General features: G+C 49.1%; 3 protein-coding genes and 1 long non-coding RNA gene across 4 annotated transcripts in view; 3 read left to right on the forward strand and 1 right to left on the reverse strand.

Moving 5' to 3' along the window:
- Slc26a6 (solute carrier family 26 member 6) lies at window positions 1–14,024 on the forward strand. Its single transcript, XM_090323130.1, has 21 exons — window positions 1–31; window positions 1,620–1,774; window positions 1,859–1,998; window positions 2,439–2,549; window positions 4,205–4,350; window positions 4,553–4,717; window positions 4,794–4,946; window positions 5,711–5,793; window positions 5,883–6,030; window positions 6,503–6,616; window positions 7,151–7,228; window positions 7,658–7,753; window positions 8,469–8,575; window positions 8,933–9,002; window positions 10,041–10,133; window positions 10,242–10,346; window positions 10,909–10,987; window positions 11,722–11,912; window positions 12,305–12,359; window positions 12,976–13,112; window positions 13,769–14,024. Exons 2-21 carry the CDS (start codon window positions 1,656–1,658, stop codon window positions 13,781–13,783), a joined length of 2,205 nt encoding a protein of 734 aa, XP_090179256.1. The 5' UTR covers window positions 1–31; window positions 1,620–1,655; the 3' UTR covers window positions 13,784–14,024.
- LOC150043206 (uncharacterized) lies at window positions 7,549–21,009 on the reverse strand. Its single transcript, XR_016533449.1, has 3 exons — window positions 20,906–21,009; window positions 20,686–20,778; window positions 7,549–7,726 (listed from the first exon to the last, which is right to left on the reverse strand). It is a non-coding gene; the product is annotated as an uncharacterized LOC150043206 (long non-coding RNA).
- Window positions 16,315–17,425, forward strand: Tmem89 (transmembrane protein 89). The gene is made up of 2 exons (XM_090323395.1): window positions 16,315–16,614; window positions 17,243–17,425. Exons 1-2 carry the CDS (start codon window positions 16,318–16,320, stop codon window positions 17,423–17,425), a joined length of 480 nt encoding a protein of 159 aa, XP_090179521.1. The 5' UTR covers window positions 16,315–16,317.
- Uqcrc1 (ubiquinol-cytochrome c reductase core protein 1) overlaps window positions 20,988–21,214 on the forward strand; it is a 7,541-nt gene continuing 7,314 nt past the window's right edge. Inside the window, exon 1 of the mRNA XM_090323131.1 lies at window positions 20,988–21,095. Coding sequence (XP_090179257.1) covers window positions 21,024–21,095 — 72 coding nt within the window. The 5' untranslated portion in view covers window positions 20,988–21,023. The remainder of the gene's footprint in view (window positions 21,096–21,214) is intronic.

Here is a 21,214-nt window from a genome sequence, read left to right on the forward strand (position 1 = left end):
GTCCAGCCAGGGGTCTGTTGGATGCATCTGGGTGAGTGCCCGGGCGCGGGCTGGGGTGTTCCCGGGTCTCCGCGAGGCCCGGGGAGGGGCTCGCCGGCCTGGATCAGTTCTAAAGGGGGAACCGCCATATCCCGAGCTGCCAGCTACTTCCTCCGGCTTTGCAAACCACCTCGGGGTAAAACGCTTGGCCCATCTATTGCAGGTGGCGATGGATGCGAGGATTTCTGCAGCCAGGGAGGGGATGGGGGGGGTGGGAGCCAGGACGATCCTCCTGCCCCCCACCCCACCATCCCCCGATTCCTTTCTCCCCCCCACCCCCACAATAATAATAATAGAAAGTCACTTGAGACTGCCGGGAGGAGGGAGGGTGACCTCTGGGGATGTGCCAGCTTGGGGGTGCGTTGTGATTTAGGGGGGGGAGGCAGATTGCCTCAAGAACTCCTCTGGCTCCCCCCCCCCCCCGCGCCCCTTCCAATGCGTGGTGCTGTCACCTCGGGGAAGAAATGAGACGTCTGGAGCTTGCAGGCCCAGGACTCCGCCCTCAGGCGGGAGGGTCACGCCTTAGGGGGGAGGGAACCCTTTAAAATGATCAGAGGAGGGCAGAGGCGGACTCTTGGGAGGCTCCTGGAGCAGAAGATCGCCCTTGCATCCCGGGAGGGGGGAACACCCCCAAGTTAGAGGCTCTTCCCAGGTGAGTTCTTGTTCCCTGATGGGAACTCAGAACCCCTTGATCAGACTTTCCCCTAGGGCAGATCTTTCATGACAGGTGAAGGGTTTTTTTTTTTTTTTCCAATATGCTAGAATGGCTCTCCCTCTCCTCTTCCCCCCCCCCCCACCTCAACCTCCCCTCCTCTGATCTATTCTAAGGGAGAGCTCGAGCCAAGAGATTTTTTTTTTTAAACTCTCAGATTAGATCATTCCAACAGATCAGAACTTGCTTTCTGATGAATACTTTCTCAGCATTTCAGTTCCCGCTAAGTGCGATTGATCCTTTGAAAGCTTCTCCAAATGAGAACTTGCCATCTCTTTCTCAGAGATTTCCCGCCCCCCCCCCTTTCTCCCTACCATTAGCTTTGTCCTTCTTTAAACCTGAACCTTAAAGCCAGAGATTTAGGAGCAAAGCCTTTTTTCCCTTTAGAGAGGATTGTCTTATGTCTGGAGACCTGAGGCTTGCAGATGGGAAAGGTTTGCTGGATCTCTTCCCTGCCTGCTCTTACTCAGCCAGATCTGGGCTCATAGGGCATCTGGGGAACTAGGGGGCCTGGACAAGGATCCCAGAGGGAAGGAGGGAACTAAGAAAGGCAGTCAGCCTGGACCTGGACCTGGACCTGGACTGGTACTCAGGGCTGGGCAGCCACACCTAAGCTGGATGGCTAGGTTGCATTCATCCTGCTATCCCTCTATGAGGGACTTTGGCCCAGAAAGAGGTTTCTGTAAATCAAAGTTCAGATACTACCCCTGCTTGGTATGAGCATGAGGCCCGCAGGGGCCAGCTAAGGAACCTGGATCTTATTTTGATCTTTGGGATCTAGTGGGGGAGGGAGTGGGAGAATCAGCAGTATAAAGAAGGTTAGACTAGAGAGGTACCTTCACTATGTCTCTTGGTCTTATCACCCCAGACCGAAGGGTACACACCGTTGTCTACTACGCCGGAAATGGAGCTACAGAAGCAAGATTACCATGTGGAAAGACCCCTGCTGAATCAGGAACAACTGGAGGCCCTGGGACACTGGAGCTCAGCACCTAAGACCCACCAGTGGCGAACTTGGTTTCAGTAAGGCCTAAGAGAAAAATCTGGGGGTTCTGGTGGGGTCCCAAGTAACCCCTGTCTCTAATAGGTATCATTTCCCCCCTTTAGATGTTCTCGATCTCGCGCCCATGCCTTTTTGCTCCAACATTTTCCAATCTTAGCCTGGTTACCTCGCTATCCAGTGCGTGACTGGCTGTTGGGTGATCTGTTATCTGGCTTGAGTGTAGCCATCATGCAACTTCCACAGGGTAAGTCACTTTGAAAGTACTGGCTAGCTTTCAGATCTATCATATCCCATGCTTGAAACTCTTTTAACTTCTGACCCTTGAACTATGGCCCCTGACCCCAGGGCTGAATTTCCTCCAACCTTTTTGTTGTTATTATTGTTGGATCATGGGACTTGGGGACTCAGGGCCTGGGTACTGTCCCTGAGCTCAAAGCTATCGCTCTACCACTTTGAGCCACAGCACCACTTCTGGTTTTTCTGGTGGTTCATTGGAGATAAAGAGTCTCACAGACTTTCCTGCCTGGGGCTGGCTTTGACCCGTGATCCTCAGATCTCAGCCTCCTGAGTAGCTAGGATGGCAAGTGTGAGCCACCAATGGCCCACTACCTCCCCCCAACCTTTTGAGATGCTCATCTCCAAATATACATTGCTTCCATTCCACCTCTTCCCTACCTCCCTCAGGCTTGGCCTATGCTCTCCTGGCTGGATTACCCCCTGTATATGGCCTCTACAGTTCCTTCTACCCCGTCTTCATCTACTTCCTCTTTGGTACTTCCAGGCACATCTCCGTGGGTAAGTGAGAATCAGACCTAGCTTCTCTCCCCCCACACACCCCGCCCCCACCATAGGTTGAGGGAGGGCTGATCAGCCCTGGGGGAACTTGGGGGAGAAGGGAGCATGGGAGCTAGGTCACTAGAAGGCTGATGAAATGGGGGATAGATGGGACGATGCCACTAAGACCCCAGAATAAAGGTATCCCCAACATCCTGGTATCTAATCCAGGAGGAGGGGAGTGAATGATGCAATTCAAGCTGGAACTGGAACTTGGTAGATGCCCAAAAAGTCTGACTGAGGCCATGATCCCCTTCTTCAATCCACAGACTGTCTTTGAGTCCCTAGACAAATGAATGGCTACAGGAGGGGCCTCCCTCCTAAGCTGGGTACTGGAGGCTCACGCCTGTTATCCTAGCTACTCAGGAGGCTGAGATCTGAGGATTGCAGTTGGAAGTCAGCTCAGGCTGGAAAGTCTGAAATTCTTTTTGTTCTTATTGGTCAGGAATGTGAACCCAGGACCCCTGGCACCTGTCCCTGAGCTCTTTTGCTCCAGGCTAGGGCTTTACCACTTTGAGCCATTGCAACACTTCTACTTTTTGAGTGGATCACTGGAGATAAGAGTTCTATAGACTTTCAGCCAGCACGTCTGTAATCCTAGCTACTCAGGAGGCTGGGATAGGGGAGAATTGAGGTTCAAAGCCTGCCTGGGAACTGAGACTCTTATCTCCAATGAACCACTAGAAAATGGGAAGTGGGGCTATGGCTTATGGGGTGGACTGTAGCCTTGAGCTGAAGAGCTTAGAGACAGCAATCAGACCCAGAGGTCAAGCCCCATCACACACACACACACACACACACACACACACACACACACGCACGCACACACGCACGCGAATTGTATAGACTGGCTTTGAACCAGGATCCTCAGATTACAGCTTCCTGAGTAACTAGGGTAGCAAACAAGAGCTACCATTGCTTGGCTTGTGAAATTGTCTCCAATGAAGCCAGAAGTACAGCTATAGTCTAAGTAACAGAGCACCAGCTTTGAGCAAAAAAAAGCTAAAGAATGATACCTAGCGCCAGTGGCTCAGGCCCACTCAGAAGGCTGAGATCTGGGGAGTGTGGCTTCTAGCCAGCCCTGGGGCAGGAAAGTCCATGAGATTTTCATCTCTAACCACTGGAAAGCCAAAAGTAGTGCTGTGGCTGAAAATGGTAAAGTGCTTGGACAAAAGACACAGGAACAGCACCTAGGCCCTGAGTTTAAGTCCCAATCCCAGCATGCACACTCAAGAGAATCTTGTGAGCTCAGGATTCATTCCTGACTTGGGCATACCTAACTTTCCAGACCCCATTTATACAGACATAATCTCATGGTATTCATGAAGACCAAGATTCTAGGGCACAGCAGACCTGTCTCTTTCTCTTTCCTTTTTTTTTTTTGCCAGTCCTGGGGCTTGAACTCAGAGCATAAGCACTCTTCTTGGGCTTTCTCAATGCTAATGCTCTACCACTTGAGCCACAGCCCCACTCTTGGCTTTTTCTGTGTATGTGGTACTGAGGAATTGAACCCAGGGCTTCATGCATGCTAGGCAAGCACTCTACCACTAGGCCACACTCCTGGCCCCAGCTTTGTCCCTTTCAGTCACATTCTGCTCTGTCCTCTCTCCATCCAGGAACCTTTGCTGTCATGTCTGTCATGGTGGGAAGTGTTGTAGAATCTCAGAGTCAGAATGAGAACTTTCCAGTCAACGGGACAGAAGCAGATGACTATCGTGTACAGGTCGCTTCCACACTCAGTATCCTGGTTGGCCTCTTCCAGGTGTGGAAGGTGTATGTGTCTTGTGCACAACGCACCCCCCCCCCCGGCCCCCGACATCCCAATTCCTCCCAGATTTTCCTGATCTGTCTGATTGTCACCATGTTCCTTTTGCCTGTTGACCCCCTGGCCTCCCTGATCCCATTTATCTTAGGCTCTGCCTAACACCTCTGCTTCCTTGCCTTGACTTCTGGTATGTCTACAGGTGGGCTTAGGCCTGGTACACTTTGGTTTCGTGGTCACCTATCTGTCAGAGCCTCTGGTCCGCAGCTATACCACGGCTGCATCTGTGCAGGTGTTTATTTCCCAGCTCAAGTATGTGTTTGGCATCTCTCTCACCAGTCGCTCAGGGCCACTGTCGCTAATCTATGTGAGTAAGGGTGGAGACAGGGTTGGGTAGGTGTAACCCAGAACCTTGAATATTAGCTGACTCCCTCTCTCCTCAGACAGTGCTGGAGGTCTGTTGGAAACTGCCAGAGACTGTGGTTGGCACTCTGATCACCGCCTTGGTATCTGGAGTGGTGCTTGTGTTGGTGAAGCTGTTAAATGGCAAATTGCAGCGGTATCTGCCTCTGCCCATACCTGGAGAATTGCTCACGGTGTGAGGGGCCAGGGTGGTATGTGTGGGTGGAGGGCAGAGGAAGAGAAGGGCACACTTAGATAAATCCTTACCATGGGGAGCTGGGGAGGTAGCTTAGTGATAGAGCATTTGTCTTGCATGCATGAAGCCCTGGGTTCGATTCCTCAGTGTCACATACACAGTGAAAGCTGGAAGTGGTGCTGTGGCTCAAATGGCAGAGTACTTGCCTGAGTTCATGCCCCAGGACCAGCAGGGGGGGAGGGGAGAAAGAGAGGTTAGCCAAGGAAACAGGCTCACAATATTTCAGAGCGAGCCAGTTGGGGAATGTCCATTATGGGCGAATCCTGTGTATTGTAGGGGAAGTGGGGTTGCGGTAAAAGCCCTCCTGTTGAGCTGGAGTCTCGTGGCTCATGTTTTGTCATCCTAGCTACCCAAGAGGCTGAAATAAGAGGATCATGGTTCAAAGCCAGCCCTGGGGCAGGAAAGTCCATGAGATTTTTCATCTCTAATTAATCACTTGAAAACCAAAAGTAGTGCTATGGCTCAAAGTGGTAGAGTGCTAGCCTTGAGCAAAAGAAGCTCTGGGACAGTGCCCAGACCCTGAGTTCAAACCCCACAACTGACAAAAGCGAAACACACACACACATACACACACAAAAAAAACTTTTCCATCCCTGGGGAAAAAAGCCTTTTCGTGGTGCCTCTCTTCTCTCCCCCAAATGCCAGCACCTGTCATCCTTAACTCTTTCGTTTTCCACACTCCCCCTCCCTCTCCTCTTCTAGCTTATCGGGGCTACAGGCATCTCTTATGGTGTGGACCTGAAGAACAGATTTGGGGTGGATGTCGTGGGCAGTATTCCTGCAGGGTAAGCTGTGGCTCGATTAGGGACAAAGAGATTGGGGGCATCCAGAGGTGACGACCTTCCTCTGACCCTCTCAGGTGTCCTCTTTGCAGGCTGGTACCTCCAGTAGCCCCCAAACCGGACTTCTTCGCCTCGCTTGTGGGAAATGCCTTTGCCATTGCCGTGGTTGGATTTGCCATTGCCATTTCCCTAGGAAAGATCTTTGCCTTGAGGCATGGCTACCGCGTGGATAGCAACCAGGTTGGATGTGGGCGCCATAGATGGACAGAAGCCCCAGGGATGGGGGAGGAGAGGCCGGGGGAGGGGAAGGGGGGACAGGAAAACGAAGTTGTGTAGGATGCTGAGTGCTAGTGCCTCACGCCTGCCATCCCAGCTCCTCAGGGAGGCTGAGATCTGAGGACTGTGGTTCAAAGCCAGGCCAGGAAGGAAAGTCCGTGAGACTTTATTTCCAATGAACCACCAGAACACTGCAGGTGGCGTTGTGATTCCAAGTGTTAGAGCGTTAGGCTTGAGCAAAAGAGCTCAGGAGCAGTGCCCAGGCCCTGAGTTCAAGTCCCACAAGTGACCAAAAATCAATTAATAAAAAAAGATGTATAAGGACCCCTATCTTTGGGGGCCATTGAGTGAGTATGGAGGCTTGGGGGGGTAGATTAGCCTGAGCAGACACCTCTAAATGATCTGCTTCTCACATTCCTTCACCCTCGCTTGCTAGGAGCTGGTGGCTCTGGGCCTCAGCAATCTTGTTGGGGGAATCTTCAAGTGTTTTCCTGTGAGTTGCTCTATGTCTCGCAGCCTGGTCCAGGAAAGTACTGGGGGCAACACACAGGTGGGTATCTTGGAAGAGAGGGTGGAAGGGAAGCTATAGCTTAGTATACAAAGATATGCCCCAGCGCCAGGCACAGTGGCTCACACCTGTAATCCTAGCTACTCAGGAGGCTGAGATAGGAGGATCACGGTTCAAAGCCAGCTCGAGCACTAAAGTCCATGAGACTCTTACCTCCCATGAATCACAAGAAAACAGGAAGTGGGGCTGTGTCTCAAGGGGTAGGGTGATAGCCTTCAGCTGATGAGCTCAGAGACAGTGCCCAGGCCCAGAGTTCAAGCCCCATGTCCCACAAAAATTAAAAACAAAAAGGGGTGGGGGGAAGATATGCCCCAGACCCAGAGTGTGGCCTAGTAGAGTGCTTGCCTAGCATGCACAAAGCCTTGGGTTCGATTCCTCAGTACCACACACGCAGAAAAAGCCAGAAGTGGCACTGTGGCTCAAAGTGGTAGAGTGCCAGTAAAAAAGATGTGTCTCCTCCCGCCCAGCCGCTCCTATCTCTGTCACTTCCACCCCCTTCTTGCTCTTATTCTGTAGGTTGCAGGGGCTGTGTCGTCCCTTTTCATTCTCCTCATCATCCTCAAACTTGGGGAGCTCTTCCAAGACCTGCCCAAAGTAAGTCCTCACCCCCTTTCGACCAAGTTTCAGGACCTGGGCTAGACTTGGGCCGGGAGTTTGGCCTAGTGGTTAAAGTGCTTGCCTAGCATGCATGAAGACCCGGGTTCGATTCCTCGGTACCACATATATAGAAAAAAGCCGGAAGTGGTGCTGAGGCTCAAGTGGTAGAGCTCTAGCCGTGAGAAAGTCCAAGGACAGAGCTCAGACCCTGAGCTCAAGCCCAGGACTTGCAAAAAAAAAAAAAAAAGAGTGCTAGACTTGAGAAAGCTTAAAGGAAAATAATAATACTACTACAATAAGAACTTTTCAGAGTTAAGAGTCAGATTGGGGGGCCATTGCTTTGAGTTTGGGGCTGTGCCTGGGTGATTTTAGTTGTCAATATCTGGGTACCTTTCAGCCATCCTCGTGACATTCCTTCTGTTGCAGGCAGTCCTGGCAGCCACAATTATTGTCAACCTAAAAGGCATGATGATGCAATTCTCTGACATATGCCACCTATGGAAGACAAATCGAGTGGACTTGGTAAGACAGGCCCCTCAGAGCTCTGGTACTGGGGCTTCATCTTAGGGCCTAAGCCTTTTCTTTTCTTTTTTTTTTTTCCTAACCTGGGGATTGAACTCAGGGCCTGAGCACTGTCCCTAAGCTTCTTTTGCTCTAAGCTTGCACTTTACCACTTGAGCCACAGTGCTACTTCCAATTTTTCTGTATAAATGGTACTGAGGAATCAAACTCAGGGCTTCATGCGTGCCAGGCAAGCACTCTACCACTAAGGCACATTTCCCAGCCCTCCTGAGACCTTTTCTTTTTTTTTTTTTTTGCCAGTCCTGGGCTTGCGCTCAGGGCCTGAGCACTGTCCTTGGACTTTCTCAAGGCTAGAGCTCTACCACTTGAGCCTCAGCACCACTTCCGGCTTTTTTCTATGTATGTGGTACCGAGGAATCGAACCCGGGTCTTCATGCATGCTAGGCAAGCACTTTAACCACTAGGCCAAACTCCTGGCCCTCCTGAGCCCTTTTCTACTCAGCTTTTCCACTCAAGTTTGGCCTTCTACCACTTTGAGCCACACCTCCACTTCTAGCTTTTTGCTAGTTCATTGGAGATAAGTGTCTCATGGACTTTTCCTGCCTGGGCTGGCTTTGAACCAGGATCCTCTGATCTCAGCTTTCTGAATGACTTGGATTAGATTTGTGAGCCACCAGCTCAACTGGACCCTTTGACCCTTGGTCTCTGTTTTCAGCTCATCTGGCTGGTAACCTTTGTGGCCACTATACTGTTGAATCTGGACCTTGGCCTGGCGGTTGCAGTAGGCTTCTCTCTGCTGCTTGTGGTGGTCCGGACACAACTGTGAGTCAACTGTTTCTTGCTCACCTCCCCCTCTCCAGATCCAGCTGGTGAGGGAGTAAGTTCCACATACCGGCTCTCCCTAACTTTTCTCACGTTACTAAGGTGGGGAGGTAGAGATTGATTGCACTCTGGGCCTGGGGCCCTGTCCCCTGAGCTCTTCAGTTCAAGGCTGGCATTCTACCAGTTTGAACCACGGCACCATGTCCAGTTTTCTGGTGGTTCATTGGAAACAAGAATCTCATAGATTTTTCTTACCCAGGCTGGCTTTGAACTGTGATCCTCAGAGCTCAGCCTCCTGAGTGAACTACCGGCACCCCGCTTGCCTCTTTCTTCTTGTGATCACTTTCTCCTCTACAGGCCTCACTACTCTATCCTGGGGCAAGTTCCAGACACGGATGTTTATAGAGACGTGACAGAGTACACTGAGGTGAGTGACAGGGGCTGAACAGGAAATCCGGTATGTGCTTGACCGAGCAGGACTTTGTGAGTTCCTTCTAATCAGCACAGGGGATGGAAAGCACTTTTTGTGTGTAGTTGTTCAGTTTTTGTGCCAGACAGAGAGAAGGCCTAGGTAGGATTCATATGGAAAGATAGGGAAGTCAGGTTCTGGTGGCTCTCATGCCTGTCATCTCGGCTACTCAGCAGAGGCTGAGATCTGAGGATCCAGGTTCAAAGCCACCCCAGACAGGAAAGTCCATGAGACTTTCTTTTTTTTTTCCCCTCTTTTTTCAGTTCATTATGGGATTTGAACTCAGGGCCTATACACTCTTCCCAAACACTTGCTCAAGGCTGACATTCTACCTCTTTGAGCCACAGCTGCACTTTCAGTTTTCTGGTAGTTCATTGGAGATAAGTCTCATAGACTTTCCTGACCAGGCTGGCTTTGAACTGTGAGCCTCATCTCAGCCTCCTGAGTAGCTAGGATTACGGGCATGAGCCACTGATGCCCAGTTTCTTATCTTCAATTTTAACCAAAAGAAGACTGGAAGTGGTGGTGCTGTGGCCCAAGTGGTAGAGCGCTAGTCTTTTTTATTTATTTTTTCTTATTGTCAGGGTGATGTATAGAGGGATTACATTCATCAGGTAGGGAATGCTTTACTTCTTGAACATTGATACCCCTTCTCATGTCTTTCTCGCATTTTCCCATTTTCCCCTTCACCTACCCCCTCTTAAGTTGCTAAGTTCATTTTGAGCATTAGTCTTGAGCAAAAAAAAAAAACAAACAAAACCAACAACCAAAAAAGCTCAGGCCCTGAATTCAAGCCCCAGAGCTGACAAAAAAGAAAAGAAAGAAGAGTCAGGGTGGTACCACAAGGCTTGTAGCCTAGGTTCTGGGGAAGGCATAAACTTTAGGCTAGGGGGACAGAAAGTAGGGGTGTTGGGTACCAGGTGCTCTAGATGGGAAAAGGAGATGCAGCAAAAGGCAAGGATGGTTTAATCTCCTCAATTTACACCTCCTTCCCAGGCTAAGGAGGTCCCAGGAATAAAGGTCTTCCGATCCTCAGCCACCATGTACTTTGCCAATGCGGAGCTCTATGGCGATACCCTAAAGGAGAGGGTGAGGGTGGATGTCCCTGCCCTGGGGCGGGGCGGGGGATGGTGGTTTAAGAGTCCTTTACTTCCCCAGAATTCCCCCAATCCCCACTTTTTGAATTTTTGTCTCTAGTGTGGTGTGGACGTAGACCATCTCATTTCTCAGAAGAAGAAGTTGCTGAAGAAGCAGGAACAGAAATTAAAACGACAGCAGAAAGCTCAGAAGTCTCGGGAAAAGGCAGGGCCTCCTCAGAGTCCTGACCCTGCCTTCTGCTTGCCCGCTGCCTTGCGGTGGATCCCAGCCAATCTGTACCTTGACCCCTACCTCCTGCCCTGCTGTTGCCCTTCCTAGCCTTTCTTTCAGGCTCTTGAGGTTTTTTTTTTCCTTTGCGGGTTTGAACTCAGAGCATGGGCTCTGTCCCTGGGTTCTTTTTGCTTCAGGCTGGCACTCTATTACTTTTTGAGCCACAGCTCCACTTGTGATTTTTCTGGTGGATGGTTAGAGATAAAAGTGTTACAGACTTTCCTACCAGGTTGGCTGTGAATCTCAGTCCACAGAGCTCAAGCCTCCTGAGTAGCTAGGATGACAGTGTCTGCCAGCTCTTCTACTTTTTATGACTGCTCCCAGCATTTCATCAGAACCTTGACAGCCTCAGCCTGGCAGCCCCGGGGCTTGAAGCTTTGACTCTTGGCCTTTCTGCTTGCCCAAAGCCAGAGGGTGACAACCATGTCTACCTGGCCTGGCATGGTTATAGGCAGCTAGAAAAGTTCTGCAATGTTTCTCCTTTTCCCTGGTCTAGGGTTCCCCTTCCAAGGACACATCGGTTTCAATCAATGTTGACACCAATCTTAGAGATATGAAGAACAATGATGTAGAAGGTTCCGGGGTCAAGGTGAGGTGAGAAGGAAGAGAGGAGGGGTTAAACCATTCACTGGAGACCCACACATGCACTGTGAGAAAAGCCAGGGACTTGCCAGTGTGGGCTAAGGGATGTTATGCCAATGGGGGGAGGAATGGAATGATGGCTGAGACACTGCAGGAAGACTGCTGGTGCTGTAGAATGCTGTATATTGACTCTTCCGGGCCATAATCTCAGACTTAGATGAATAAAGACCTAGAGTTGCCAGGTGTTGGTGGGCTCACGCCCTGTAATCCTAGCTACTCAGGAGGCCGAGATCTGAGGATCAAGGTTCAAAGCCAGCTTGGGCACAAAAGGACCTGAGACTCTTATCTCCAGTTAGCCTCTAGAAAAATGGGAAGTGGAGCTTGGCTTAAGGGTAGTGCAGTAGCCTTGAACCGAAGAGCTCTGAGACACTGCCTAAGCTGAGTTCAAGGCTTATGACCCAAGAAGCTCAAGTCTTTGAGCTTCTACCACATTAAGCCACAGCTCCACTTCCAGATTTTTGAGTGGTTCACTGGAAGATTCTTAAGGATTTTCCTACCCAGAGCTGGCTTCAAACAGTGATCCTCAGATCTCAGCTTCCTGAGTAGCTAAGTTGACAGGTGTGAGCCACTTGGTCCTATCTTTGCCTATATTCTGTCCCCTCAACTATCTAAGTCCTGAGTTCCTGTATGCAATGCACAATCTCTGATTTTACCCTGTTGCCTTCAGCATGTCTGCCTTCCCCACAGGAGAACACAGGGGATGAGATAGAGGATGCATCAGCCAACGATCAAGAACCTGCCAAGTCCCCCCCCACGCTAAAGTCCCTGGGTCTGCCCCAGCCAGACTTCCATACTCTCATCCTGGATCTAAGCACTCTCTCCTTCGTGGACACTGTGTGCATCAAGAACTTAAAGAATGTAAGGGGGACTGGGAAAGGTGGCTTAGTGGTAGAGTGCCTTCCCGGCATGCGGGAAGTCCTGGGTTTGATCCCTCAGTACCACATGCACAGAAAAAGCTGGAAGTGGAGCTGTGGCTCACGTGGTCGAGTGCTAGCCTTGAGTAAAGGAAGCTCAGGGATAGCGCCCAGGTTGTGAGTTCAAGCCCCCAGGAAGAACCAGCATAAAAAAGAAAAAGAATGTAAGAATTTGTGGGAAAACTAGAGCTTCTTAACCCCTTCTCTCCTTACTGGCCCTGTAGCTTGCCATTCGGAACCCTCTGAGCCTTTCTGGCCCCTCCAATCCCACAAGCTCCCCGCCCCCTTCTTAACTCTGCCTCAGTTTCCCTGAGTCTAGCCACTTTGTTGCTACAGATTTTTCGTGACTTCCGGGAGATCGAGGTGGAAGTATACATCGCTGCCTGTCACAGTGCGTTGAGTGGGGTCAATGGAAGGAATTCAAGAAGAGAGATTGGGACTTAACAGGCAGTGCTGAGGATTGAACCAGCGCTTTGAGCTTGTTAGCAGAATGCCTCAGCCTTCTTGCTCTCATTGCCTAGAATGGGTCTGAGTATCCTCCTGCCTGCCCCTCCCAAGTGGCTGTGATTATAGGGACCTTCCTCACCGAGGTGCCCTTGGCTCATGCCTGTATAATCCTAGCTACTCACAAGGCTGAGATCTGAGGATCATGGTTCAAAGCCAGCCCTGGCAGGAAAGACTGTGAGACTCTTATTTCCAATGAACCATCAGAAAACTGGACCTGGTGCTGTGGCTCAAGTGGTAGTGCACCAGCCTTGAGCTGAAGAGCTCAGGGACAGTGCCCAGGTCCAGAGTTCAAGCTGTACACCCCCACCCCTCAGAAAAAAGCCAAATGAGAGCGTGAAGCCCTGAGTTCAAGTCTCAGGACCAACACACACATACACCCAAAAAATAGGCTGAAAGCTTGAAAAGATTCAGAACATTCTAGAAGGGCCAATGGGAGTGGGGTGGGGTGAGGGAAAGCTGCAGCTCCAGAGAGTTAAGATTGACTTTCTCCTTGCCTATAGGCCCTGTAGTTGCCCAACTTGAAGCCGGGCAGTTCTTTGATGCTTCCATCACAAAACAGCATGTCTTCGTTTCTGTCCATGATGCTGTGATTTTTGCCCTTCAACACTCTAAGCCTGATTCTATCACTTCTGTTTTGGTAAGTTGACTTCTGCCTCACTGAGCTGTTTTCTTTTTTTTTTTGCCAGTCCTGGGCTTGAGCTCAGGTCCTGAGCACTGTCCTTGGACTTTCTCAAGGCTAGAGCTCTACCACTTGAGCCTCAGCACCACTTCCGGCTTTTTTCCTATGTATGTGGTACCGAGGAATCGAACCCAGGTCTTCGTGCATGCCACACAAGCACTCTACCACTAGGCTAAACTCCCAGCCCCTGAGCTGTTTTTATGTTTTGTTTTGTCAGTTGTGGGACTTGAACTCTGGGCCTGGGCTCTGGCCCTGAGCTCTTTAGCTCAAGGCCAGTGCTCTACCACTTTGAACCCCAGCACCACTTCTGGTTTTCTGGTAGTTCATTGGAGATAAGGGTCTTGCAGAATTTCCTGCCTGGGATGGCTTTGAACTGTGAGCCTCACATCTCAGCCTCCTGAGTAGCTAGGATGACAGGCCTGTGCCGTTAGTGCCTGGCTGTTTTTGTCTTTGCAGTTGTTTATCTGTTGCTTGTTCTCACTCTGACACCTGGAGACCCATTGTGGCTTTTCCCTGGAAGTGGGTGAGGATGGGTGGCTAACTCCAAGATAAGAGAGTTGAGGTGTTCTTTGGAAACTCACTAGAACCTTCCTTCCTCCCCTCTGCCTCCTCAGGCCACCAAACTCTGACCATGCTGCCACCCAGTCTGCCACTGCCTACCTCTGGAAATTGTAACTGGTCATTGGTGAGAAACTGTACTGCCTCTTGGCCAGGTCTAGCTGTGTCCCATGAACAACCATGTCACAATCTCAGGGATGGAGAGCCTGCAGGTGATGCTACGGGCCCCGGGGACAGAGTACCATAGTAAAGCTGGTCTTTGCTGGATTACAGGGAAGAAGTGGTGCTGATTTTTCACCCCAGGAATAAAGATTTATGTATTGTAGTCTAAGCTGTCTTGTAAATGTGGTGGCGGTTTGCCTGGGGGGAGAGGCAGAAGTTGGTGCGATTGTCTGGGGAGGGAAGGCTCAGAACCAAGGAGAAGCCAGGCGGGCGCTGGTGGCTCACGCCTGTCGTCCTAGCTACTCAAGAAGCTGAGATCTGAGGATCACTGTTCAAAGCCAGCCAGGGTAGAAAAGTACCCCCAACCCCGCCCGATTCTTCTCTCCCATTCACCACCCAAAACCTGGAAGTAGCTGTGGCTTAAGTGATAGTGTACCAGCTTTGAGCACAAAGAGACTCCTGCACAATGCCTAGGCCCTGAGTTCAAGCCCCACCACTCACAGAAAGAAAAAAACCAGTGTTGTAGATTGCCTGGTTATTGCATTAGAACACATCAGTTGGGGTACAGTATTTACCTAGTGTGTATGAAGCCCTGGGTTCGATTCCTCGGTACCACAAGTGGCACTGTGGCTCAAATGATAGAGTGCTAGCCTTGTACAAAAGAAGCTCAGGGACCATACCCAGGCCCTGAGTTCAAGCCCCAGGACTGGCAAAAATTAAAAAGAAAAACCACCAAAAACATCAGCTGAGAAGCAAATACAGATTTCTGCCGTAAAATATCAACATGGAGGCCCTGGGGCAAGTGAGGACTTCTTTCCTGATTGACATTAATTACTAGTGGGTGGGGATGGAGCACTTGAGAGTTTTCTAGGCCTCACCTTTGTCCTGATTAGTGGAGGAATGGCTGTATTGATTCTCATGTGCTATTCAGTAAATATTAAACGAATAAGCATCTGGAAATACTTGGAGCAAGGTAGGGCTTCGATCACCTGCTCAAAACGTGAACTTTGCCATTTATCAGGTACTAAGTTGGCGCCAGGCTGTGTGCTGGGCACTGGGCAAGGTCCTTGTGATAGATAGAGGTGGTTCTGTCCTCAAAATCACCCACGCACCCTGCCCACTTCTATTTTTAATAATGACCAGTCAGTGTGTGGCACTATATTTACAAACCACCTGTTCTTTCCCTTTCCCTCACAATTACGAACCTCAGCCAAAAAAAAAAAAAATCAGAACTTTTTGAGTGTTTCTGTCACACTTTCCTTTGGTGCCAAGAATGGGTACTTGGTAAATATTGGTTAAATAGAAGTGAAGTTCCACTAAGGAATTATAAATAGAAAAACTTTGAAGAAAATAGCAGAGTCATGCAGAGAGAAAGGTTTTAAGAGGAGTTACTATTAGAAGGTGACTTTTTTTTTTGTGTGTGGGTCATGGGGCTTGAACTCGGCCTGGGCACTGTCCCTGAGCTCTTCAGCTCAAGGCTTCCACAGAAAGTGTCTTTTTATGATTTGTTTTGTTGGTCATGGGGCTTGAACTCAGGACCTGGACACTTGTCCCTGAGCTTTTTCACTCGAGGCTAGCATTCTACCACTTTGAGCCACATCACCACTTCTGGCTTTCTGGTGGTTCCTTGGAGAGAAGAGTCTCATGGACTTTCTTGCTCTGGCTGGCTTTGGTCCTCAGGTCTCAATCTCCTGAGCTGCTAAGATGACAAATCATTCAAAGGTGACTTTCTAAGAAGTAGCACATGTCAGAAATCACAAACCTGCTGGAATCTTCAGGAAGGCAATGGAGGGAGCCATTTAAAAATAAAAAACAAAACAAAAAACACCACTCATTCTCTCCTGTTTGGGTAGTGGGACTGAGCTGGTGGATGTGGACTTAGTGGATCAGCTTGCCTTTCTTTGTCTGAGACATGATGCCTCTGGGTAGAAAGCAGTGTCCAGTAGAGTTTGAGGGGGGTGGGGATTAGATTTTTAGAGGAATGATAATTGAGGGGAGAGGCATAGAAGGAGACAAGAGACTCCTTCAGCCAGGCACAGTGGCTCACACTTATCATCCTAGCTACTCAGGAAGCTGAGATCTCAAGATCGAGGTTCAAAGCCAGTCCAGACAAGAAAGAAAGTCTGTGAGACTCTTTTATCTCCAGTGAGCCACCAGGATACCGGAAGCAGCCCTGTGACTCAAAATGGTAGAGCACTAGCCTTAAGCAAAAAAGAACTCAGGGCCAGTGCCCAAGCCCTGAGTTCAAGCCCTACCACTGACAGAAAAATTATATATAAATATATATATATATATATATATATATATATATATATATATATATATATAAGCCCTGGACCCAGCTGGAACTTGGCACCTCAGAGCTGGCATTGGCACTTGGGGGAGGGGTATTTTGCTGGTTGCCAGGCGCCCAGGTTCCGGCTTCTTGACAGTAGCCCCAGCTATGTCAAGTGTTCGGTTCTTACTGCCGCTGCTCTTGTTAGCGATGTCTGCACCAACCCATGCCTGGTCACGACCGGTTTGGTACCAGGTAGGGCTAGACTTACAGCCCTGGGGATGCCAACCAGAAAGCCTGGATGGTTGTAGAGGTGCTTTGGGTTGTCCTAGCTATTGGATGGGCCTGGGAAGAAACCGCCTCTACCCTGTGGCTGGAGTTACAATCACTACCACCATGATGCTGGTCATCAGTCGTGTGATGATGCAACGGAAGCGACCGCCCCAGCTCACCACGGAGCAACAGGTGAGCTGTTTCTGCACATGCCCAGTGGAACCCCAATCTGCCACCCATTTCCTCTCCCAGCAGCCTTCTTTGTCCGACCTTACTCACCTCCATTATCTTAATCCACATCTCCTGACTGAAGGAATGGGCCAGTTACCTGGCTTATTTGTCTCCCCATTTCCTGTACCCCTCCTCCCCCATTTTGGGAGTTAGTTGTGGGGCTTGAACTCAGGGGCTGGGCATTGTCCCTTAGTGTTCTATTTGGTTTTTCTTCTGAAGGCTGGCACCTTATCTTTTGAGCCACAGCTCTAGTTCTGCCTTTTTTTTTCTTGCTGGTTCCTTGGAGATTAGATTCTCATGGATTTTCCTTCCTGGATTAACTTCGAACTGTGATCCTCAGATCTCAGCCTCCTGAGTAGCCCATTGGCATGTGGCTCATTCATTCTCCTCTAGTAGCCGCCCCCCTACAAATTCATTCTTCCACAGAGCCCCCACCATGAATCCCAAGCCTACATAGTTGCATGGCACCCCCTTTATATGCTACCTCATCATTCTATATCCTTTCCTTAATTATATTGCTACCTTTTGCCTTCCCCCATCCCCTCTCCCCTCCATCCTCACTTCTGCCTTTCACTCCTATTCTCAACAGTCACAAGTGACCCCAAACTCCAGTGGACCCTGGAAACGTCGAGCCGCCATCTCAGACCGTACCCTCCTCTTGGGAGTACTTCATATGTTAGATGCTCTCCTAATCCATATCGAGAGTCACCTGCAATGTCTAGCAAGCAAGCAGCAAACTCAAATAAAGGGAAGTGCCACCCAGTGTGGGTGAGACAACATGTCTCTCTTCTTCATGGCTAGCCAAAGTGACAATGGTCCTACGTCCTGGGCTCTGGGACTTAGGTTGTGTGTCCATTCTCTCTGGGCCCTTGTCTGGACTTGGTGGCTTCTGTTCTCTCTTTTTTGTTGTTGTTGTTGGTTGTGGGGTTCGAACTCTGGGCCTGGGCCCTGTCCCAGACTCTTTAGCTCAAGGCTAGTGCTCTCTTACTTGAGCCACAGCATCACTTCTGGCTTGTTCTGTGTATGTGGTACTGAGGAATCAAACCCAGGGCTTCATGCATGCTAGGTGAACGCCCTACCACTAAGCCACTTTCCCAGCCCTGCGATATGGAGTATCTGATAAATGCTACCAGATGACTAAACCTTGAAGACATTATGGTTAATAAAACATGGCAGGCACAGACTCTATAATTCCACTTCTTTTTTTGAGGTATCTAGAACAGACAAGTTCCTAAAGACCAAACGTAAAGTGATTACAGGAAGTAGAGGTATGGTTCAAATGGTAGAGCACTAGACTTGAGCGGAAAAGCTAAGTGAGGGTGTAAGGCCCTCAGTTCAAACCCCAGTACCAGCACACACACACACATACACACACACACACACTAAGAAAGAAAAAATGGGCACTAAAGTCTCACTCCTATAATCCTAGCTACTCAGGAAGTTGAGATCTGAGGATTGATCAGTATTCAAAGCCAGCCAGGGTAGGAAAATCCATGGGACTGTTATCCCCAATTAATCACCAGAAAACCAGAAGTGGAGCTGTGACTCAAAGTGGTAGAAGGCTAGCCTTGAGGAAAATAGCTCCGAGACAGCACCAAGGTGCTGAGTTCAAGCCCCACGACTGAGGAAAAATAATAAATAAAAATGGAAGTGATGATTGGACAACATTGTCAGTGTTATTAATGCCACTGAATTATACCCATAAAAACAATTATGAGCTGGGCATGCTCGTGACTCATATCGATAATCCTAGCTACTCAGGAGAGTCACAGTTTGAATCCAGGCCACACAGGAAAGTCTGTGAGACTCATCTCCAATTCCGCACCAAAAAGCTGAAAGTGGAGCTGTGGCTCAAGTGGTAGAGTGCTAACTGAACAAAAAAGCTCAAGGACGGCACTAAGCATTCACGTGAAATCCCAGCTCTAGCGTATATGGACCCACACACAGAAAACAAATCTGATAATAAAAAAGGGCAAATTTATGATTCTACTTAAATGAGTTACCTAGAATAGTCAGTTGTAAATATAGAAACTAGCAGAGGTTATCAAGGACTGGGGAAGGAGCTCATGGTAAATAATGTGGTAAATGATTATTTAATGAGTACATAGTTTATGCTTGAGATGACAAAGAATTTCTTGAAATAAATACTAGCAGTGATTATACCACTTGTAAATATACTTAATACTATGAAACTACTATGTATAAACTACGCTTTTTACAGATATCAAGCTTAGCATATTTTTGGAAAGAAAAGAAAACTCTAGGGCTGGGAGTGTGGCCTAGTGGTAGAGCGCTTGCCTAGCATACACAAAGCCCTGGGTTCGATTCCTCAGTACCACATACACAGAAAAACCTGGAAAGAGTGCTGTGGCTCAAATGGTAGAGCACTACTCTTGAGAAAGCTCAAGCCCATACTCTAAATTTAAGCCCCAAGACTGGTAAAAACAAAACAAATGCAAGATGATTTCCTGAATGAAATTCTAAAATGTGAAAAGGACTGTTAGAAAAAAAAAGTAGTTGTGCGAGCCTGGATAAACTATGGACTTTAGTTAATAATGGTCAGATAATGGTCCATTGATTAAAAAAAGTGGTTGGGTGTGGTAGCACACACCTATAATCTCAGCTACTGGAAAGACGGAGGTATAAGGATTGTGTGCCAAGTTTGAGAGCCTATCTGGGAAAAAAAAAAAAGCTAGAGGTATAGTTCAAATGGTAGAGAGCAAGGTCCTGTGTTCAAATACTTGTACAGATAAAAATGTAACAGACAAATTGAGATAATATGAAGTATGAACTGGGAACCCCATATATGTCTGTGGGGTTATGTAAGGAATTTCTATATTAACTGCTCAACTGTTCCGTAAAGTAGAATTAGAGTTTGGTAGATTTTTTTTTTCTGTCACAGCCACCTTCAAACCTTGATGTTCCAGGTCTTAGACTCCTGAATAGAAGAATTACAGACGTGAGCAACTAGCACGGGGGGGGGGGGGGGGGGGGGGAGGGGGGAGTAAGGGGGATGTCCACAAAATATTAGCACACGCTAAACATCTTTTGTCTCACTTTTTTTTTTTTTTTTGCCAGACCTAGGGTTTAAACTCAGGACTTGGGCTCTCTGTCCCTAAGTCTCTCTGTGCTTAAGACTAGTGTTCTACTATTTGAACTACAGCACCATTTCTGGTTTTTTTCCCTGAGTAGTTTATTGGATATAAGAGTCTCACAGACTTTCCTGTCCAGGCTGGCTTCAAACGACGATCCTTAGATCTCAGCCTCCTGAGTAGCTAGGATTACAAGTGTGAGCCACCAGTGTCTGTTTTCTTTTTTTCTTTCTTTCTTTTTTTGCTAGTCTGGGGCTTGAGCTCAGGGCCTGAGCACTGTCCTTGGGCTTTCTCAAGGCTAGCGCTCTACCAGTTGGGCCACGGCACCACTTCTGGCTTTTTCTATGTATGTAGTACTGAAGAACTGAACCTACATCTTCATGCATGCTAGGCAAGCACTCTACTGCTAGGCCAGACTCCTGGCCCTGTCTTTGTATCTTTGTGTTTTTTTCTTTTTTTCTTTTTTCTTTTTCTTTTTGCTCAACTCATTGGAAATAAGAGTCTCATGGATTTTCCTACCTGGGATGGTTTTGAACCACTAATCTTTAGATTTCAGCCTCCTGAGTAGATAGGCTTACAGGCTTGAGTCACTAGCTTAAGTTTCCCCCACCCCTCTCTCTCTCTTTCTTCATTCCTGTCCTGGGCTTGAACTCAGGTCCTGGGCCCTAAGCTTCTTTTGATCAAGGCTAGCAATGTACCACTGGAGCCACAGCGCCACTTACAGCTTTTTCTGTTTAAGTGGTGTTGAGGAATTGAACCCAGGGCTTCATGCATGCTAAACAAGCACTCCACCCCTAAGCCACATTTCCAGCCACCGCCTTTTTTTCTTTCTTTCTTAGTACTATAGAAGTTCCATGTCAGCCATCTGAATCTACTGCGTTCTCTCAAAGACGAACAAAAAAGAACTTTCAGGGTCCACCCTTCTGTCTCAGGGTCCTACCTTGGGGTTTCACCATCTGGGCTGGGCCCCCTGGCTTGCCAGGCATTCAGTAGATGGCTTGGTTTCCTCAAATCGATGAGAAACAAATGTGTTCTGCCCGAGAGGAAGAGAAAGATGACATAATGAACTGCCCACTGGTCTACCGGCCATGGGATGGACTGACAGACAGACACTGACTGGGTGGACAGACCCAGCGACCGTAAAGGCGCATACTACTCACTTCCGCTAGGGGGAGACGGTGAGCAGCGCGGTCAGTACTGCGCCTGCGCCACAGGCTCCACCTCCGCCTTTCTGCGCCTGCGCGGCGCCAGAGCTTCACGTTTGGCGGAAGCTCCAAGATGGCCGCTTCGTCTACCGTGTGCCGGGCGGCTGGGGCCGGGGCCCAAGCGTTCCTGCGCACCTGCCGTTCGGTGAGATGGCGATGAAGCCTACTTGTTGTTCGGGTTCTGGGCTGAGGGACTCGGAGGAAGAGCCAGTGGCTCGCGGTGACGAGTGGTCGTGGAAAGTTCGCGCGGGGTCAAGGGCTGTA

Source organism: Megascapheus bottae, chromosome 32, assembly GCF_031878675.1.
Source record: "Megascapheus bottae isolate mThoBot1 chromosome 32, mThoBot2.hap1, whole genome shotgun sequence".
Lineage (NCBI taxonomy): Eukaryota > Metazoa > Chordata > Mammalia > Rodentia > Geomyidae > Megascapheus > Megascapheus bottae.

Bases quoted from the DNA above. Each gene is read 5' to 3' on its own strand.
- Slc26a6 (XM_090323130.1), top strand. From the start codon at position 1,656: ATGGAGCTACAGAAGCAAGATTACCATGTGGAAAGACCCCTGCTGAAT. The intron at 6,617-7,150 runs GTGGGTATCTTG...CTTATTCTGTAG, and splicing joins GTACTGGGGGCAACACACAG to GTTGCAGGGGCTGTGTCGTC. The intron at 7,229-7,657 runs GTAAGTCCTCAC...CTTCTGTTGCAG, and splicing joins TCTTCCAAGACCTGCCCAAA to GCAGTCCTGGCAGCCACAAT.
- Tmem89 (XM_090323395.1), top strand. From the start codon at position 16,318: ATGTCAAGTGTTCGGTTCTTACTGCCGCTGCTCTTGTTAGCGATGTCT. The intron at 16,615-17,242 runs GTGAGCTGTTTC...TATTCTCAACAG, and splicing joins AGCTCACCACGGAGCAACAG to TCACAAGTGACCCCAAACTC.